The sequence below is a fragment of the Artemia franciscana genome, chromosome 8 (genome assembly GCF_032884065.1).
Source record: "Artemia franciscana chromosome 8, ASM3288406v1, whole genome shotgun sequence".
Classification (NCBI taxonomy): Eukaryota; Metazoa; Arthropoda; class Branchiopoda; order Anostraca; family Artemiidae; genus Artemia; species Artemia franciscana.
Genome location: NC_088870.1, coordinates 22,407,342 through 22,422,719, shown reverse-complemented (window position 1 = coordinate 22,422,719; position 15,378 = coordinate 22,407,342). Strand labels below are relative to the sequence as shown.

Sequence of the window (15,378 nt, the reverse complement as noted above, 5' to 3'; positions counted from 1 at the left end):
TGAGGAGAGGGGGCTATGTGGGAGGATCTTTCCCTAGAGAATTATATCAGGGGGGAACGGAAATTCAATGAAAATGGTGCTGAATTTTCTGAAGTTACTATAAAAAAATGAAAAAATAAACATGGAAAAGTTTTTTTTTTCACTTGAAAGTAAACTGTAGCATTAAAACATAAAACGAACAGAGATTATTACGCATATGAGGGGTTCTAAAAATACTTTATAATAAAAAGCGAGGTATTTAGAAGGAGATAAATACCTCACTCTTTATGTTAAAGTAGTTTTAGTAATATCAACTATTTATTCTATGGCCTTTCTGATTCAGGGTCATTCTTAAAGAATGGGGACAAAACTTAAGATTTAGTGTGAAGAGCGAGGTGTTAACGAGGGGAAAAAACCCCCTCATATATATAATCAAAATATAAGAATATAAAAGTTTGTTACGTAAGTTAATTCTAAAGTTGCGCATATTTTTACTATTAAAAACGTTCCTTAAGAATTAAAAGTTCTAGTTGCCTTTTTAAGCAACCAAAAAAAAAAACAAAATGAAAAGGGCGCATGATTTTCTAGCATTACTATTCAAAAAAAAAAACAATGAAAATATAAACATGAAAAAGTTTCTTCAGTTGAAAGTAAGGAGAAGCATTAAAACTTAAAACGAAGAGAGATTATTACGTATATGAGTGGTTCTAAAAACACTTTAGCATAAAGAACAAGATATTTAAGAGGACATAAATACATCGGTCTGTATGCTATAGTATTTTTAGTAATTTCAACCACTTCTACGGCCTTTCTGATTCAGGGGTCATTCTTAAAGAATTGGGACAAAACTTATGATTTAGTGTAAAGAACGAGGTGTTAACGAGGGTACAAACCCCCTCATATGCGTAATAAAAATTTAAGAATATAAAAGTTTGTTATGTAAGTTAATTCTTAAGTTACGTATATTTTTTATTAATAGAAAAATCGTTAAAAATTAAAGTTTATATTGCATGGCAACTAGGCCTTCTTCCCCATCCCTTGTTTCTCAAAATAGTCTGATCAAAACTAAGAGAAAGCCACTTAGCCAAAAAAGGAATCAATATGCAATTTTCATTTTAATAATTTACGTGTGGAGAGCCAAAATCAAACATGCATTAGTTCCAAAACGTTCAGAAATTACATAAGAAAAACTAGTTTTTTTAACTGAAAGTAAGGAATGACCTTAAAAATTAAAACGAACAGAAATTACTCCGTATATGAAATGGGTTGTCCCCTCCGCAATCCCTCACTCCGTACTGGAAAGTTTGACTCTTTGACACAATTCAGCTTTTGAAACAATTAAAAGCATACTAGTAGGCCTATGTGGTTTGTCTCTGATTGTTTTTAGAAGTTTATAAATATTCTGAGTGTCGCCTCTGTAAGCAGTGAATTTCATGTCTTCGGCAATTTTCTTCCAGTACTGGTTCTTATTATTCTTGGCTGACTTGTGGTATTTTTTCATCGATCTTTTTTATAGTTTTTTGCCGTATCCTATCATGGCTTCGGCAAGCCACTCTTCATTTAAGCTTTGAGTTCGCTTGTCGGTCCCTTGCACATTAAGAGATTTAATTGATTAGAAATCTCATAAGCGGAATGTCTGTCGTATATTAAGATCATCGAAGCGATAGTTGTCAAATCTTTGTGGAAGTTTCCATTTGGGGCGTGCTGCTAGTCTTAACTTTAAATCTAACTTGGCTGGAAGATAATCTGACCAATTTTTCGAACCAGTATCTGCTCCGATGTGAGATCCACTATTCATAGCCATTTATTTACAATGGTGGGACATGAGGGTGTAATCAATTTGGCTTTTCGCTAAACATCATAGGCGGCTTATTCGATTAGAAATTAAAGTTTTGGCGCCCTTTTGGAGAATCAGAAGTTATCAGAGGGAATCCAGCCCCTCTCCTATACCCTCCACCCGAAATACGTCTGAGAATTTTTTTAGATAGTCCTTTTGTTCAAAAGGGTCCATAGGCTAAATAACTCAGCCTCCGGCAGAGTTAGACATAACCCCTACTGACCCCAGGTCGTGGGAGTATCTTTCACAATTTGCCAATTGTTAACATTTAAGTTTTTTATTTGGAAAATGGGTATGTTTGATCGCAGATCTTCAAAAGACTTTTAATCACGTGTTGGTTGTAAAAATCACGTGTCAGCAATATCTAAGGAACAAACTAGGGAGTTAAAATGAAACTCTCAGGGAATGTAGAAAAGTGACTGGATGGCAACTAGCTCTCTGGCCCTTATTAAATACCACCTCCCCTCAACAATGAAAATTGACGTCTTCAAAAGAGATTTTTTTCAAAGTAGTCAAAACTCCTAACAGCTATATCCCCACACAGTCCAGGGAAGGGATTGTAAAATGTGCCATTCATCCATTGCTTAGAGGTAGGATTTATCGTTAAGCAAAGGAGAAATGGTTTATTCTGTGTATATACGGAAAAGTTAAGGGTATTAAGATGAAATCTTGGGGAATGTCTAGGCGTTTGTTAAAATAAATCAGAAGATACTACATGCATCCAGTTTATCAAAAAGGCGTATCTGAAAGATTTTAAGAACAGATAAGGGTATTAAATAGATTGCGGCAAAGACAACACTGCCTCTCCACCATAAAAAAAAATAACAATTAGAACAATAGGTAATTTTTTTTCGTAGGACATTGGAATCCCTAACTTAAAATAAATATTTTGACCCCATATCCAAGGGCTCTTCTTGCTATAGCACAAATGAGAAATTTACGTTAAAATATGACCATCAAAACTAAAAAACAAATTAAACAGCCTTAGCATCAATACTTCAACGAAGTTCAACTAGAAACTTAAAGTCCCGGTTGAACTTACGACGAATTAAGCATGCTAAGCCTGTTTTTTTTTTGTTTTTTTTTAGTTTTAGCGGTCGTATCTTAATGTAAGTTTCTCTTTTATATTTTTATTTGTGCTATAGAGAGAACTACCATTGGACGTAGGGTCGAAACATTCATTGAAAGTTTGGAATTCCACTGTTTTATGGAAAAAAAATTCCTGTTCTTCTACTTCAAATTTTTATTTATTTTTATTTTCTTTGATATGTAAAGATGATATTAAGATGAAACTTTCAGGGCATGATTTAACATAATATTGAAGACTTTCTTATGGAAAAATAGCCCTGTCCCATGCCTTTTTTAGCCTCCCTCCCCCAAAAGAGATCTAATAAATATTTTGAAACAACCTCTTTGTTAAAAATAGTATGAAAGTAAAGTAACTATGGCTACGAAGATGATGAATCCACCCCATAGACCCTGGGGTAAGGGATGTAAGTTATGTAAGTTGCTCATTGTTTTTGTATGAGGTTGTTTATTCGGAAAAGGAGGCACGCTTAAGCCTGAGTATATAAAAAGGCAAAGAGTGAACAGATAAATTTTCGGAAAATGTTGAGGGGGTGTAAAACAAAATCAAAATGCACTATATGTAGGGTGTTTCTTAAAATGCTGAAACTTTCAAGTTTCACAAAGCTTAAGTTGAAACTTTCAAGGCATGTTGAGAGGGATATTGAAGTTAGGCCAAAAAAGGAAACAGCTAAACTAAGCCAAAAAAATCATGTAACAAGAATAAATTTGAAAGATTATACCTGGTAATAAAAGTTCGATTATCTTAACAGCAAAAAAAAAACAAAAAAAAACACTCATAGCACTTACTATGACTAGTAACGATATGAATAGCTCTATGTAAATACTTTAGGTGTTAAAAATAACAATAGTTTTCACATGCAACAAAATAAGAGTAGATACATTGAATAATTGAATCCAAAAATTAAATACGTTGAAATAATAAACTGCAGAAGTGTCATAACAAAAACACTAGGTGAATCTACAAAATTATATTTTATTTGGGGAGAAGTGGCTCATGGTAGTCTTATTTTAATAAAAAATCATTTCTTATCATCAATTTTACTTTTACCTAATATTTATTTCTTAGTTCATTCCCATTATGTTTGTTTCTTGACTATAGATAATCAAATGATGGAAGCTCCGACTCGATCCTTAGATTCAGAGAAAAAAGAGATTAGAATTGACATCGACCCAATTCCTGGACACATGGAGGAAAAACTTTGGAATCGCAAAATTTCTCAGCTTGAAGAATCTGTGCTGAACCAAAAAGCCTTCGATCTTCCTTTGAATATGAGCATGGAAGCTAAAAGTGGCATTGTTGCAACTGAACCTGCCTTGTCAGAATCCAATACCAGAGCTATCAAATTTAACCAGACAAATATCAAGGTAGTATATGCAGGCTACTCTAGATAATTTAAGTAACATCTTTGGGTTTCTTATGTAACAGTAACATAATTCTTAAACTGTAGCAGACAATTTTTCTTCTCTGGTGACCCAAAAATTAATTTTGAAAAAACAAAAATTCTAAGTTCTTACTTGGGTAGCTTTTCCATGTTTCGAGCAAAAAATATTCAAAATAGTAAATATTCTGGTTTCTCTACAGAAAACTCGATTGTTTATAATCATCGAGTGTTTCTTGGTAACAAACCACAAGTAAGGAAATACTCGGCCAAATAGTAATTAAAATAATTCAAATGTAAAATAATTCACTTTAATGCCACCCGTGAAAAGCTACGATATTAAGAAAATCTACATGATTTAAAAAAATGAAGAAACGCCCTCAACAGTTAATCAATCCTAATGAAAAATACACTATTAGATTCAAAACAGCAGAAAAGTTGTACAAACCTGTTGTACAGGTTGTACAGGATCACGGATGTGCTTTTATTTGATTGTTTTTTGTTTTGATTTCCTCAGGTGTGATTATATCAAACCAATGGTCCTAAAAAATTGCAATAAGGCTCATTCAAAAGAAAATCAACAGTTCTATTGCCCTTTTTAAGTGACAAAAGCGATTGCACAGCGAGAAAGTGATGCATTCTGTCATATTCTGGCACCAAAGTACGATTTCGTCTGAAAGAGGATCAAGTTGTAATGGCTTGAAAATTCTGAGGTAGATAGTCGATTAAAACTATCAAGAACTTTTATGTTGAGTTCTTCAGTTGAAGAGAAAATAATGCTGCACGGAGGTGAATTCATATCTGAGAAGTCACAAAGCCCATGCAAGATAATGGCTAGTATGGACATTTTTTTTGTTAATTTAGTTTAAGCTTTCTATTTTTCATAAGACTTTTTCTGGTGATCTCTAATTGCGCTTCAGTTACTATGACGGAAGGGTTGTGGCTCATTGTGTGATGAGAGAAGAGCATATGCCTATAAGACTGCATTTCAATATTCGAATTTTCTAACTCTCTACGAATATTCATATTAATATAGAAAGGGGTAGGATGAAGGGGGGTGGGAACTTTATTTTCATCTCCAGTTTGCTGAGGCTGAGCCCGAATTAGGGACCTACATTGTTTATAGCCACTCCTTGCTAAGTGGTTGGTGTGCTGCCGTGGGAATTCCTCGTTAAGAGGGCACGGTTTCAATCCTAATTGTGACCAGTCATTTAGTTTGGGACGAGGGTCAGTGGCGTGACTCTGCAAGCTCATCCAGATTCGATCCAGCTCTAAATGGGTACCTGAAGAAATCTGAGGAAGGTAAGCAGGAAGGGTGTGTGAGGACATAGGATGGTTGGTCCCCAGCCTTTCATTGCAATTTCTGCCTGAAGGGTCATGAAACGGAGATCAGCACCGCGGTTTTGGACCTTAAGGGTCTAGTGCTGTCTTAATTACTTTGTTTTTCTACATTGTTTATAAGCTATATTTCACAAATCTGAATTGCTTCATATTTCATAAAATAGTACATTTTACATAAAAATACACATTTCATATTAATAGTTCATATTATAATAAACCGCAAGTGAGGATGGACTCGGCCGAATAGTATTAATTCCAAACATGTAAAATTAATTCAGTTTAATGCCACCCATGAAAAGCTACGAGATTGAGAAAATCTATATAATTTTTAAAAAATGAAGAAACGCCCTCAAGAGTCAACCAATCCTAATGAATATTACACCATTAGATTAAAAAAAAAACAGAAAATCCTGTTGCAGAGGTTTCAAATTCCCAAAACATTTCTTCGAAACCTTATTAATCGTTGCTTAGAGGGAGGGCAATAGTGCCATTATGATTCTTTTTTCTTAGCATAAGATATTACATTCAAATGCCTAACGGGATATTGGTAAAAGGGTGAGGTCGAGCCTCATAGACCTCCTCACAAAATTTATTGAAAGGATAGGGGCATAATTACTTCTAAGAGCTTGGTTTTTAGTAATTTTAAATATTTATATTTCTCTTTTCCTTTATTGTATACAAATTTTTTGTGTTTAAAATATTTACGTAATGTATTTAAGCATCTAAAAACCCTATTCTAGAGGTCGCGATGACTTAATCCGTGTAGATGAAGCCACGTAGAATATCAAAAGTAGTACAGAATTTTCGCCATGTGAACAATAATACCCTGTTTTGTCCACCCACAATTTTTCAGTAAAAATATTATTAAGGAGTAACTCAACAATTCTACTCAGTGAAAATATTGTCTGAGATTATTTGAAGATTTTTATTTACGATCCAAAATTTTGATTCTAAAGAAAAACATATTTTCAAAGTTTAGGATTAGAGTGGAGATTGGAAATGTTGGGGACACTTCTATCTATTGAGAACGGATGTAAAATTCCAGAGAGAAAAATTATGGCTGATTTTAAAGCCTTGTTTCTTGACCTCGGAAAAAAAGAGAACGATTTGAGGACATATACCGTACGACATTGCTATGGCCCAAGTGAAAGAAGCACCCATTTAGGAAATAATGAATAACTTGCATCAGTTTTACCCTTTGTTTAGAGGCAGTCGTCATAACCCTATAGCTGCCTGATCTATAACTGCCCTCAACCCCCATTGCACTTCCTGACTGAAGGGCCATGAAACGGAGATCAGCACCGCCGGATTGGACCTTAAGAGTCTAGGGCTATCTTATTTACTTACATACTTACTTACTTACTTACTTACTTACTATAACTGCCTGGTCATATAACGACGTAAGCAAACCAATACTCAGACATCTTCTCTCCTCTATCTGGAAATGTCAAACAATTTGTGGTAATGAACTGTAGAATGGAATGAACTTTGATGCCAATAGTTACATTATGAGAATTGCATTTTATACTGATCTTGAACATATAAGTTTAATCAAGTTAAGTTTTACCCATCAAAAGTTACTAGCCTGAAAAAATTTGTCTTATTTTCGAAAATAGGGAAAAATACCCCCTGAAGACCATTGAATCTTAACAAAATTATCACACTGTCGACTTCAGCTTACCAGAGAACCCTTTTGAAGAAGTTTCAAGCTCCTATCTACAAAAAAGGGGAAATCTGCTTTTTGGCAGAAGACAGATTACGGGTGTATTTATTTACTTATTTTTCGTTGTCGTTTTTGTTTTTTTCCCATTGGTGATTGAATCGACTCTGTGGTCTTAAAATGTCGAACCAGGGATCATTCTAACGGAAATTAAATGTTACAGTGCCATTTTTAAGCAACCGAAAAAAATGGAGGATACCTAGGCCTCCTCCCACGCTCAATTTTTTCCCGACGTCACCGGAAAAAAATTCTGAGAAACCCATTTTCTTCAGCCTAGTCTAAAAACCAAATAATTATATCTTTTGGGAAAACTTAATCCCCACAGGCCCCGATAAAGGGGCTGCAAGTTGCAAAGTTTGACGATTTTTTGCATATAGTAAAGGTTATTGGGAAGTGGACAGACGTTTTCAGGGTGACTTTTTCGTGTTTTTGGGGAGGAGGTGGGTCGGGGTATGGAGTTATGTGGGAGGATCTTTCCATGGAAGAATTCTTCATAAGGGATGAGAATTTCCATGAAGGGGCCGCAGTATTTTCTAGAATTATTTATAAAAAAAAAGAGAAAATAAATTTGAAAAAAATTCAGCTGGAGGTAAGGAGTAGCATTAAAAACTAAAATGAACAGAAGTTATTACGTATATCAGCAGGTTTGTCTCCTCAATAATACCTGCCTCTTTACACTAAAGTATTTTTTAATAATTTTAACTGTTTATTCTATGGCCTTTGTGATTCAAGGATCATTCTTAAAGATTTGGGAAAAAACTCAAGTTTTAATGTAAAAAGCAAGGTATTGAAGAGGGGGTGAACCCCGTCATATACATAATAAAAACATACAAATATAAAAGTTCTTTACTAAAGTTGAATTCATAAGTTACGTATGTTTATTACTAATAAAAACGTTCATAAAAAACTAAAAGTTCTAGTTGCCTTTATAAGTAATGAAAACTGGAGGGCAACTTAGCTTCACCCCCCACCCATTTTCTTATCAAAATTGTCCGATCAAAACAATGAGAAAACCATTTAGCCAAAAAAAAAATGCAAATTTCGTTTTAATTATTCATTTGCAGTGAGCCGAAATCACAACATGCATTAATTCAAAAACGTTCAAAAATTAAATAAAAAAAAACCAAGTTTTCAATTTAAAGTAAAGAGCAAAATTAAAACTTAAAACGGACAGAAATTATTCCGTATATGAAAGGGGCTGACCCCTCGTCAACACCTCACTCTTTACGCCAAAGTTTTCAATTGTTTTAAAAACCAGATTTATGAGATAGTGTCAAACCTTAGCGTTAAGAGCAAGGCGCTGAGGAGGGGTGACAGCCCCTTTCATATACGAAATAATTTCTGTTCGTTTTAAGTTTTAATGTCGCTCCTTACTTTCAATTGAAAACACTTTTCTTTTTTTTAATCTTCTACCAAGATGAAGCTTTCACCTATCTAAAAATTCCTACCTAGACACTTTAGTAAGGGCAAATCACTCTCGTAATACATATAGATAAAAAAAAACTCATTTCTATTTGTCAGACTACAGTTGAAAAAAGAATCAAAATTTAACTGACATGAAAAATACTCAAGTAACACGAAGTAAAGTCGCCTCTTTCGCGGGCCAAGGATATACAAAACGATCAGGATTCAGTAGTAGTGGATGAACTTTTGTAACCCAGTTCACCAGCGTTCAGGGAATAAAATGAAAGGAATCCAATCAAGACACCTAAATTGGTGACCCATTTTTAAAATATCTTAAAAGAAAATTACAGTAGAATAAGTCACCAATTTTCTTATAGATTCACGAGGAAAGGATTAAAACAAGAATATGAACAAATAGGGAAAGAACTTTTCTTATAAATTTTCTAGAATAAATTTCCAGATTGCTTTAAAATAATAGAACTTGTTTCAATAATTTTTTACATGAAGAAAAAGAAAGAAATAAAAATAACTACCAAAAAATATTGTCTAGTTGAATTAGAAAGAATAATGTTATCAAAACTTAAAACAATATTTAAAAGAATATCTGACCTGCGATGAATCATGAGATTATTATTATAAAATGAATCGCTATACTTTCTTTCGTATTTAAAATATGTTCATTTGATCACCTAGTCTTGAATATCTTTGGCACCAGTCTCGGTAAAGCCGAGGTTGGTGGTAGATATAAAAAAGGTCGAATCATGAACAAACAGACCAAGATCTAAACAAGCACCAAGATCATCGACAATATCAAACACTTCGTGGTAACTAACTGTAGTAAGGAGTGACCTGGCTCAACAGTAAATGAAACTCTAAAAAGTGGAACTTCCATTTTTTAACAGAAGAAATTTTTTAACGGAATAAATATACAAGTTTCATCAAATTTAGTCTTTATCAAATTTCTTGCCAGAAGAAAGACCACGGGTGCGTGTTTTTTTTCCAGGGGTCATCTTATCAACCAATTGGTCCTAGAGTGTTGCAAGAGGGCTCATTCTAACGGAAACGAAAAATTCTAGTGCCCTTTATAACCTTTTTAATGGTAAAACAATGGGAATACGTTGCGCCTCAGAAAAAGTTAAATTTCCTCAACTAGCTGTACCACCAGAGCAATTGAAAACTTTGCTTACTGGAATCAAGTCAGAATAAAAGCGTTTTTTTTTTTATCAAACATCAGAAATTTTAGCTAATGTTTCCAAATGAAGTCGTTTGGTGCCCAAATTGAAAATCAAGATCAATTTATGCCTACTTTCAAAGTAAAAGGGCAAATTTATCAAAGAGCAGGGTCCCTTCTATCATTCTCAGGTGAGAATCATAAATTTTCACAACTGTTCTTCATCTATGATAGAAAATGCTGAATTGAATGCATGTTGGAAAATTTCTCCCGATGTTGAAAGGACTATCGTTTCCCAATTGAAAAGTTTTTTCCACGAAAATAACGATCTAGTGCGCCTGTTCAAAATAGCAATCGATTTGATGCCTACTGATACGCATAAAATTGTTGTTTCCGCTGACATACCTGATGAAAATATTGATAAGGGCTTATATGAAATTGTGGTAAAAAGAATATGATACATGGACCTTGTGGTGCGCGGAATGAAAATTCACCATGCAAGGCAAAAGAAAGGTGCACAAAGCATATCCTCGACTTTTAGTACCCAACAAAATTACCAGCAATTATGGTTACCCACTATATAGAAGAAGAACTACTGAAGATAGCGGTAAAACAGCAATAATAAAGAAGCATAACGGTACCAACATCGAAGTAGATAACCAGTGGGTTGTTCCATATTCACCTTTATTATCACAAACGTTTAATGCTCACATAAACATTGAATACTGTAACTCCGTAAAGGTAATCAAATACATAGGTAAATACGTCAACAAAGACAGCGACGTGGTAGTTTTTGGCTTGCAGTCCGAAATCAGTGATATCGATGAAATCGTACAAGTACCTGGTCCGACGTCCTTTGAGCATTTGAGAAGTCTAAATGGTACTATACATGAAACTTACCGTAGTACCTGCTAAGCTCTGAAATTTATTTAAGAATAACCAAAACTGGGATAACTGCATCAATAACGCGTGCAAAATGTCAGCTCCAAGTCAAATTCGGGCATTGTTTGGAATCATACTAACATCGTGCTCTCCTTTAGCTTTTACTGAGTTATGGGAGAAATATAAATCGAAAATGGCCGAGGATATACTCCATTTAAAATGGTTAGAGACGTCAGATATGACCTTTGATTTTCCATAAAAGTTTAAACTACACTTTAGTTATTATTGAGGATTTGTGAGTATGTATGGCAAACAAACCTCTTCAGGGTTTGGAAATGCCTTTACCTAATCGTAACGCTGCTGTTCTAACATGTGAAGAATTGGATCGTGAACAAAGTTACAGCACGTGTGATCTATTGTCGCATGTACAAAATAAAATTTCTAAGTTAACTTCTGAGCCAAAGGACATTTATGATAGGATAATGCATTGTGTCGATAACAACGTTGGAGAAATCTTCTTTTTGGATGCATCCGGAGGTACTGGTAAAATGTTTGTGATAAAATCTATTCTGGCAGCAATTCAATCAAAAATGACACAGCGTTTGCAATTGCGTCGTCTTGAATAGCCGCAACGTTGCTGCTTGGTGGAACAACTGCTCATTCAACTTTGGAATTACCTATGAATTTGCATTCTACAGAAACTCCCACGTGCAATATTTCCAAATCATCTGGGATGGGTAAAGTATTGCAGCAATGCAAACTTATTATTTAGGACGAGTGCACAATGGCACACAAAAAATCGCTCGAGGCTTTGAAGCAATCATTATGAGATCTGCAAGACTATTCGAAACCCTTTGGCAGCTCATTAATATTGCTTGAGGGAGATTTCAGGCAAAAATTACCTATAATACCTAGATCAACCCCTGCGGAAGAGAGGAATGCTTTCCTGAAAAATTCTTATCCATGGGCAAACGTAAAGACATTAAAATTAACTATAAATATGCGTATCCGATTGCAAAACGATGACTCTGGTGAAATGTTTTTAGATCAATTACTGGCAATTGGAAATGGAAAGCTCCCAGTAAACTCAATTTCAGGACGTATACAGCTGTCTGCTGAATTCTGTAATTTAGTGACGTCCTAAAATGAATTGGGTGAAAAGGTATTTCCAAATATTTTAACCAATTATAAAAATCATAAGTGGGCTCAGTGAACGAGCAATATCGGAAGCTAAGAATAGAGACGTCGACGAAATAAACAAATATTATTTTGACCAAGATTATAGATCAGGAAGTAATTTGCAAGTCAGTCGACACAGTTCTGGAACCAAATGAATTGGTTAATCATCCATCTGAATTTTTAAATTCTCTGGATCTGCCAGGGTTTCCACCACACGTGCTACAACTAAAATTAGGCGTAATAATAACACTGCTACGAAATATTAACCCACCAAAGCTTTCAATTGCACGTGACTTGCTGTAAAAAAAAGCATTGGAAAACGTAATAGAGGCAACAATCTTAACAGGGCCTTTTGGGGGTGAGGCTGTTCTTATTTGTCGATTTCCATGATTCCAACAGATCTGATTTTTCAATTTAAAACTTTGCAATTCCCAATTCCATTAGCATTTGCAATCACCATCAACAAAGCTCAAGGGTAATCATTGGAAAAATGCAGTGTAGATCTTAATACAGATTGTTTTTCCAATGGATAATTGTATGTTGTATTTTCGAGGTCGGTAACCCTCACAATCTATTTATATGCACAGACAATGGGACAGCGAAGAATGTTGTATATTCACAAGTTTTAAGTAGTTAATTTATAGTGTATATGTATATCTTTTTATCCAACTATCTATGTAAAAATCAGTCGCATATATGCTTATTTGTCTGTTTGTAAAAAGAGGGTTTGTATATGACGTCATTATAAGTATATAAGGGTTTGTACATGCGCAGACAATGGGACAGCAAAGAATGTTGTATATTCGCAAGTTTTACGTAGTTAAGAACATATATATGTATGTATATTCACTGTTAGAGCCCAGGGACACAACTACAATGGCGCGTAACTAATATAGCGCGTAACAACTTACGCGCACGGGGGGCTTGGGGTGGTTTGCGAAGTGCCCCCACTAACCAGGTGTTGGTGTAAAAGGAAATGCCCAAACTAACTAGGTGTTGGTGTGGCGTGAAGCGTATGTAAATACACTTACAACTAGTATGTAAATTAGTTTAAGAACAACTGCCTTTAAACAGTTAGCTGAGAAACCCTCGTATTTTTTTGAAAAAACTCTGATCAAGGTGATTGGGCCTGCTGTAGTAAAATCATTCAAGCCTACTTTCTTTTGGACTGGAGTAATATAGTCAAGCTTCCAAAACGAATTGTAAAATCTGGAATTGATAACATTATTGGAAATACTAACATGGGGTGTTGATAGTTGATCAGAGATTGCTTTTATTAGATCAGTTACGATATTAAAGGGGCATATAATGGTTTTTCTTAGTTTCTGTATTTGTTTTATTATTTTCTTGTCAGAAATTTTTGGGATTTTATATTTTTTAGTCTCAGGGATTTGATGGTTTTCAGGGAGAGAGTATCTATGTTTGCACAATGTTAGCAAATTAATCGTTAAGCTAATTGGCTGTCAGTTCAGAAGGTATAATAGCCAGTAGAAAATTATAGTTCTTACACGAACTATCCCCTATTTTGTTTTAACTTTCTCATGCTATTGCTTAGGTTTGCTCTGCTCTAAACGAAGGTTTTCTCTTATCAAAAGGAGAAATATAACGGCGTAGTATTTTTCTCTTTATTTGTTTACGCTGGGCTATAGGATCATGTTTCTTTCCAAAGCAAAAAGTTTTAGTTTCAGATGAATTAGCCCTTTACTTTTTACATTAGTGAAAGTTTCATCTGGTGAACATACCTTCTTGTTATGTACCTCTTAGAACTATTTTTGACAGTTTTATAGCTACTACTTAAGGAAGAAGGTTTTTGGAGAATCGTCAAATATTTCAGGGTTGGGGGAAATAACATCCAAGAGGTTCAACCTTTTGTAGCAGGGAAATCAAAAATTTGCTTATGCTTCTGATCTTTGCACAGATAATTAAGACTAAGTTCTTTTGCGTTTCCTGCTATAAAGATGCCAGAATTGGGACACTTTATCATCACAAAGTCAAGACTTGCTTGTCCATCTTAGAAATTACGACAAGAACAAGCATCTTTTCTGAGTAAATCACAAAATGAGCAAATAATGAAATAAATTTAAGGCTGAGGCAGGCATTTGGGAATAGTAGATATCCAAATGATTTCTTCTAGTTTTGGCATATGGATAAGGGTAGGAAATAGAAAATATTTTACTAAAATCAATAATCCTCCTCTTTTTCATTTAGAGCTGGGTCGACTCTGGCTGAGTTTGCAGAGTCACACCGCTGACCCACGTCCCAAACGAAATAACTGGTCATAACTGCGTTTGAACCCGTGCCCCTTGGACTCAGAATTCCCACGCCAGCGTGCTAACCACTTAGCCAGGACTGCTTCTGTGATACCTGTGATTACATCAACATAGTTCAATTTTGCTTTTGCTTTAACTAAACTAACTTTTCTGAAATTGAAACTTTTAGTGTTCGTAAGGAGGAAAATTGGGGGAAAATAACGTTTTTTCGGGATCCTTAACAGCAGATTTCTTTAAAAATAAATTCATTTTCAGGCAGCTTTGGTAGGTTTTAAGCATTAAGGTTAACGGTGGGAATAGGAAGGACATCATCTAAAACTGAAAAATTATCATTTGGGGTATTGCATGAAAGTCTACCATTAAGCTCAAACTCACCAACCAGGACAGAGATACTACTATGCCGTTTGACGAAGTTGGAGGGGATGAATCACTTTTTAAATCTTAGGTAAATTTAAATAGTGGTGGGTAAAATTTTCCTCTTTTGTAAAATGTGTATTTGTTAAAGAGTGGAAACTATATGTTATATTTGAATATTCACAGGTAATCTGTGGAGGTTTTACTGGTTTACTATTCCTCAAAAACAGAATTAATCTTTAAGCTACCAGTTCGAAGCTGGGAAGAGGTGGGAATGAAATGGGAAAATGCGGTTAGACAAGGGGTGGTGTGGAATGAGCATTGGAATGCTAAAAGTTGGCAATTGGTATGGACTACAGGACCTAGGACTCAGGTTAAGAGAAAGGTTGGCCAACGAAAGGGGAATAACTAAAGCAAAGAAATAAAGGATTTACCTTTTGTTTTTTCAAAGCAGATAAATTGAGAGCAGATAAATGACATCTTTGAGATCTCAGCTAAAATTTTCAATTGATGACAAGGAGGTACAAAGAAATAGTCACACACGTTGGATAAACTGAGGATTATCCTTTTAGTGGCTTGAGTGACAGAAGAATTATTACAGACATAATAACTATTATGGACACTAGGGACTTATGAAAGCGTTGGTTAGTCTCACGCTAGGATCTCGGGAAAGGGCACGAAATTTAAATGCCTTTTTTTGAAGGGAAATGTTAATTTAAATCTACGGTTAAAAGACGTGTGACCACAAGCAATATTGATCGAAAAAAGCAGAC

At 34.7% G+C, this 15,378-nt stretch overlaps 1 protein-coding gene across 3 annotated transcripts in view; it reads left to right on the top strand.

Annotated features, from left to right (window-relative positions):
* LOC136030151 (eukaryotic translation initiation factor 4 gamma 3-like) overlaps positions 1 to 15,378 on the top strand; it is a 119,685-nt gene that overhangs the window by 96,181 nt on the left and 8,126 nt on the right. For all 3 annotated transcript variants that reach the window (XM_065708855.1, XM_065708854.1, XM_065708857.1), the window contains one exon: positions 4,005 to 4,270. In XM_065708855.1, the coding sequence (XP_065564927.1) occupies positions 4,005 to 4,270 (266 nt within the window). The remainder of the gene's footprint in view (positions 1 to 4,004; positions 4,271 to 15,378) is intronic.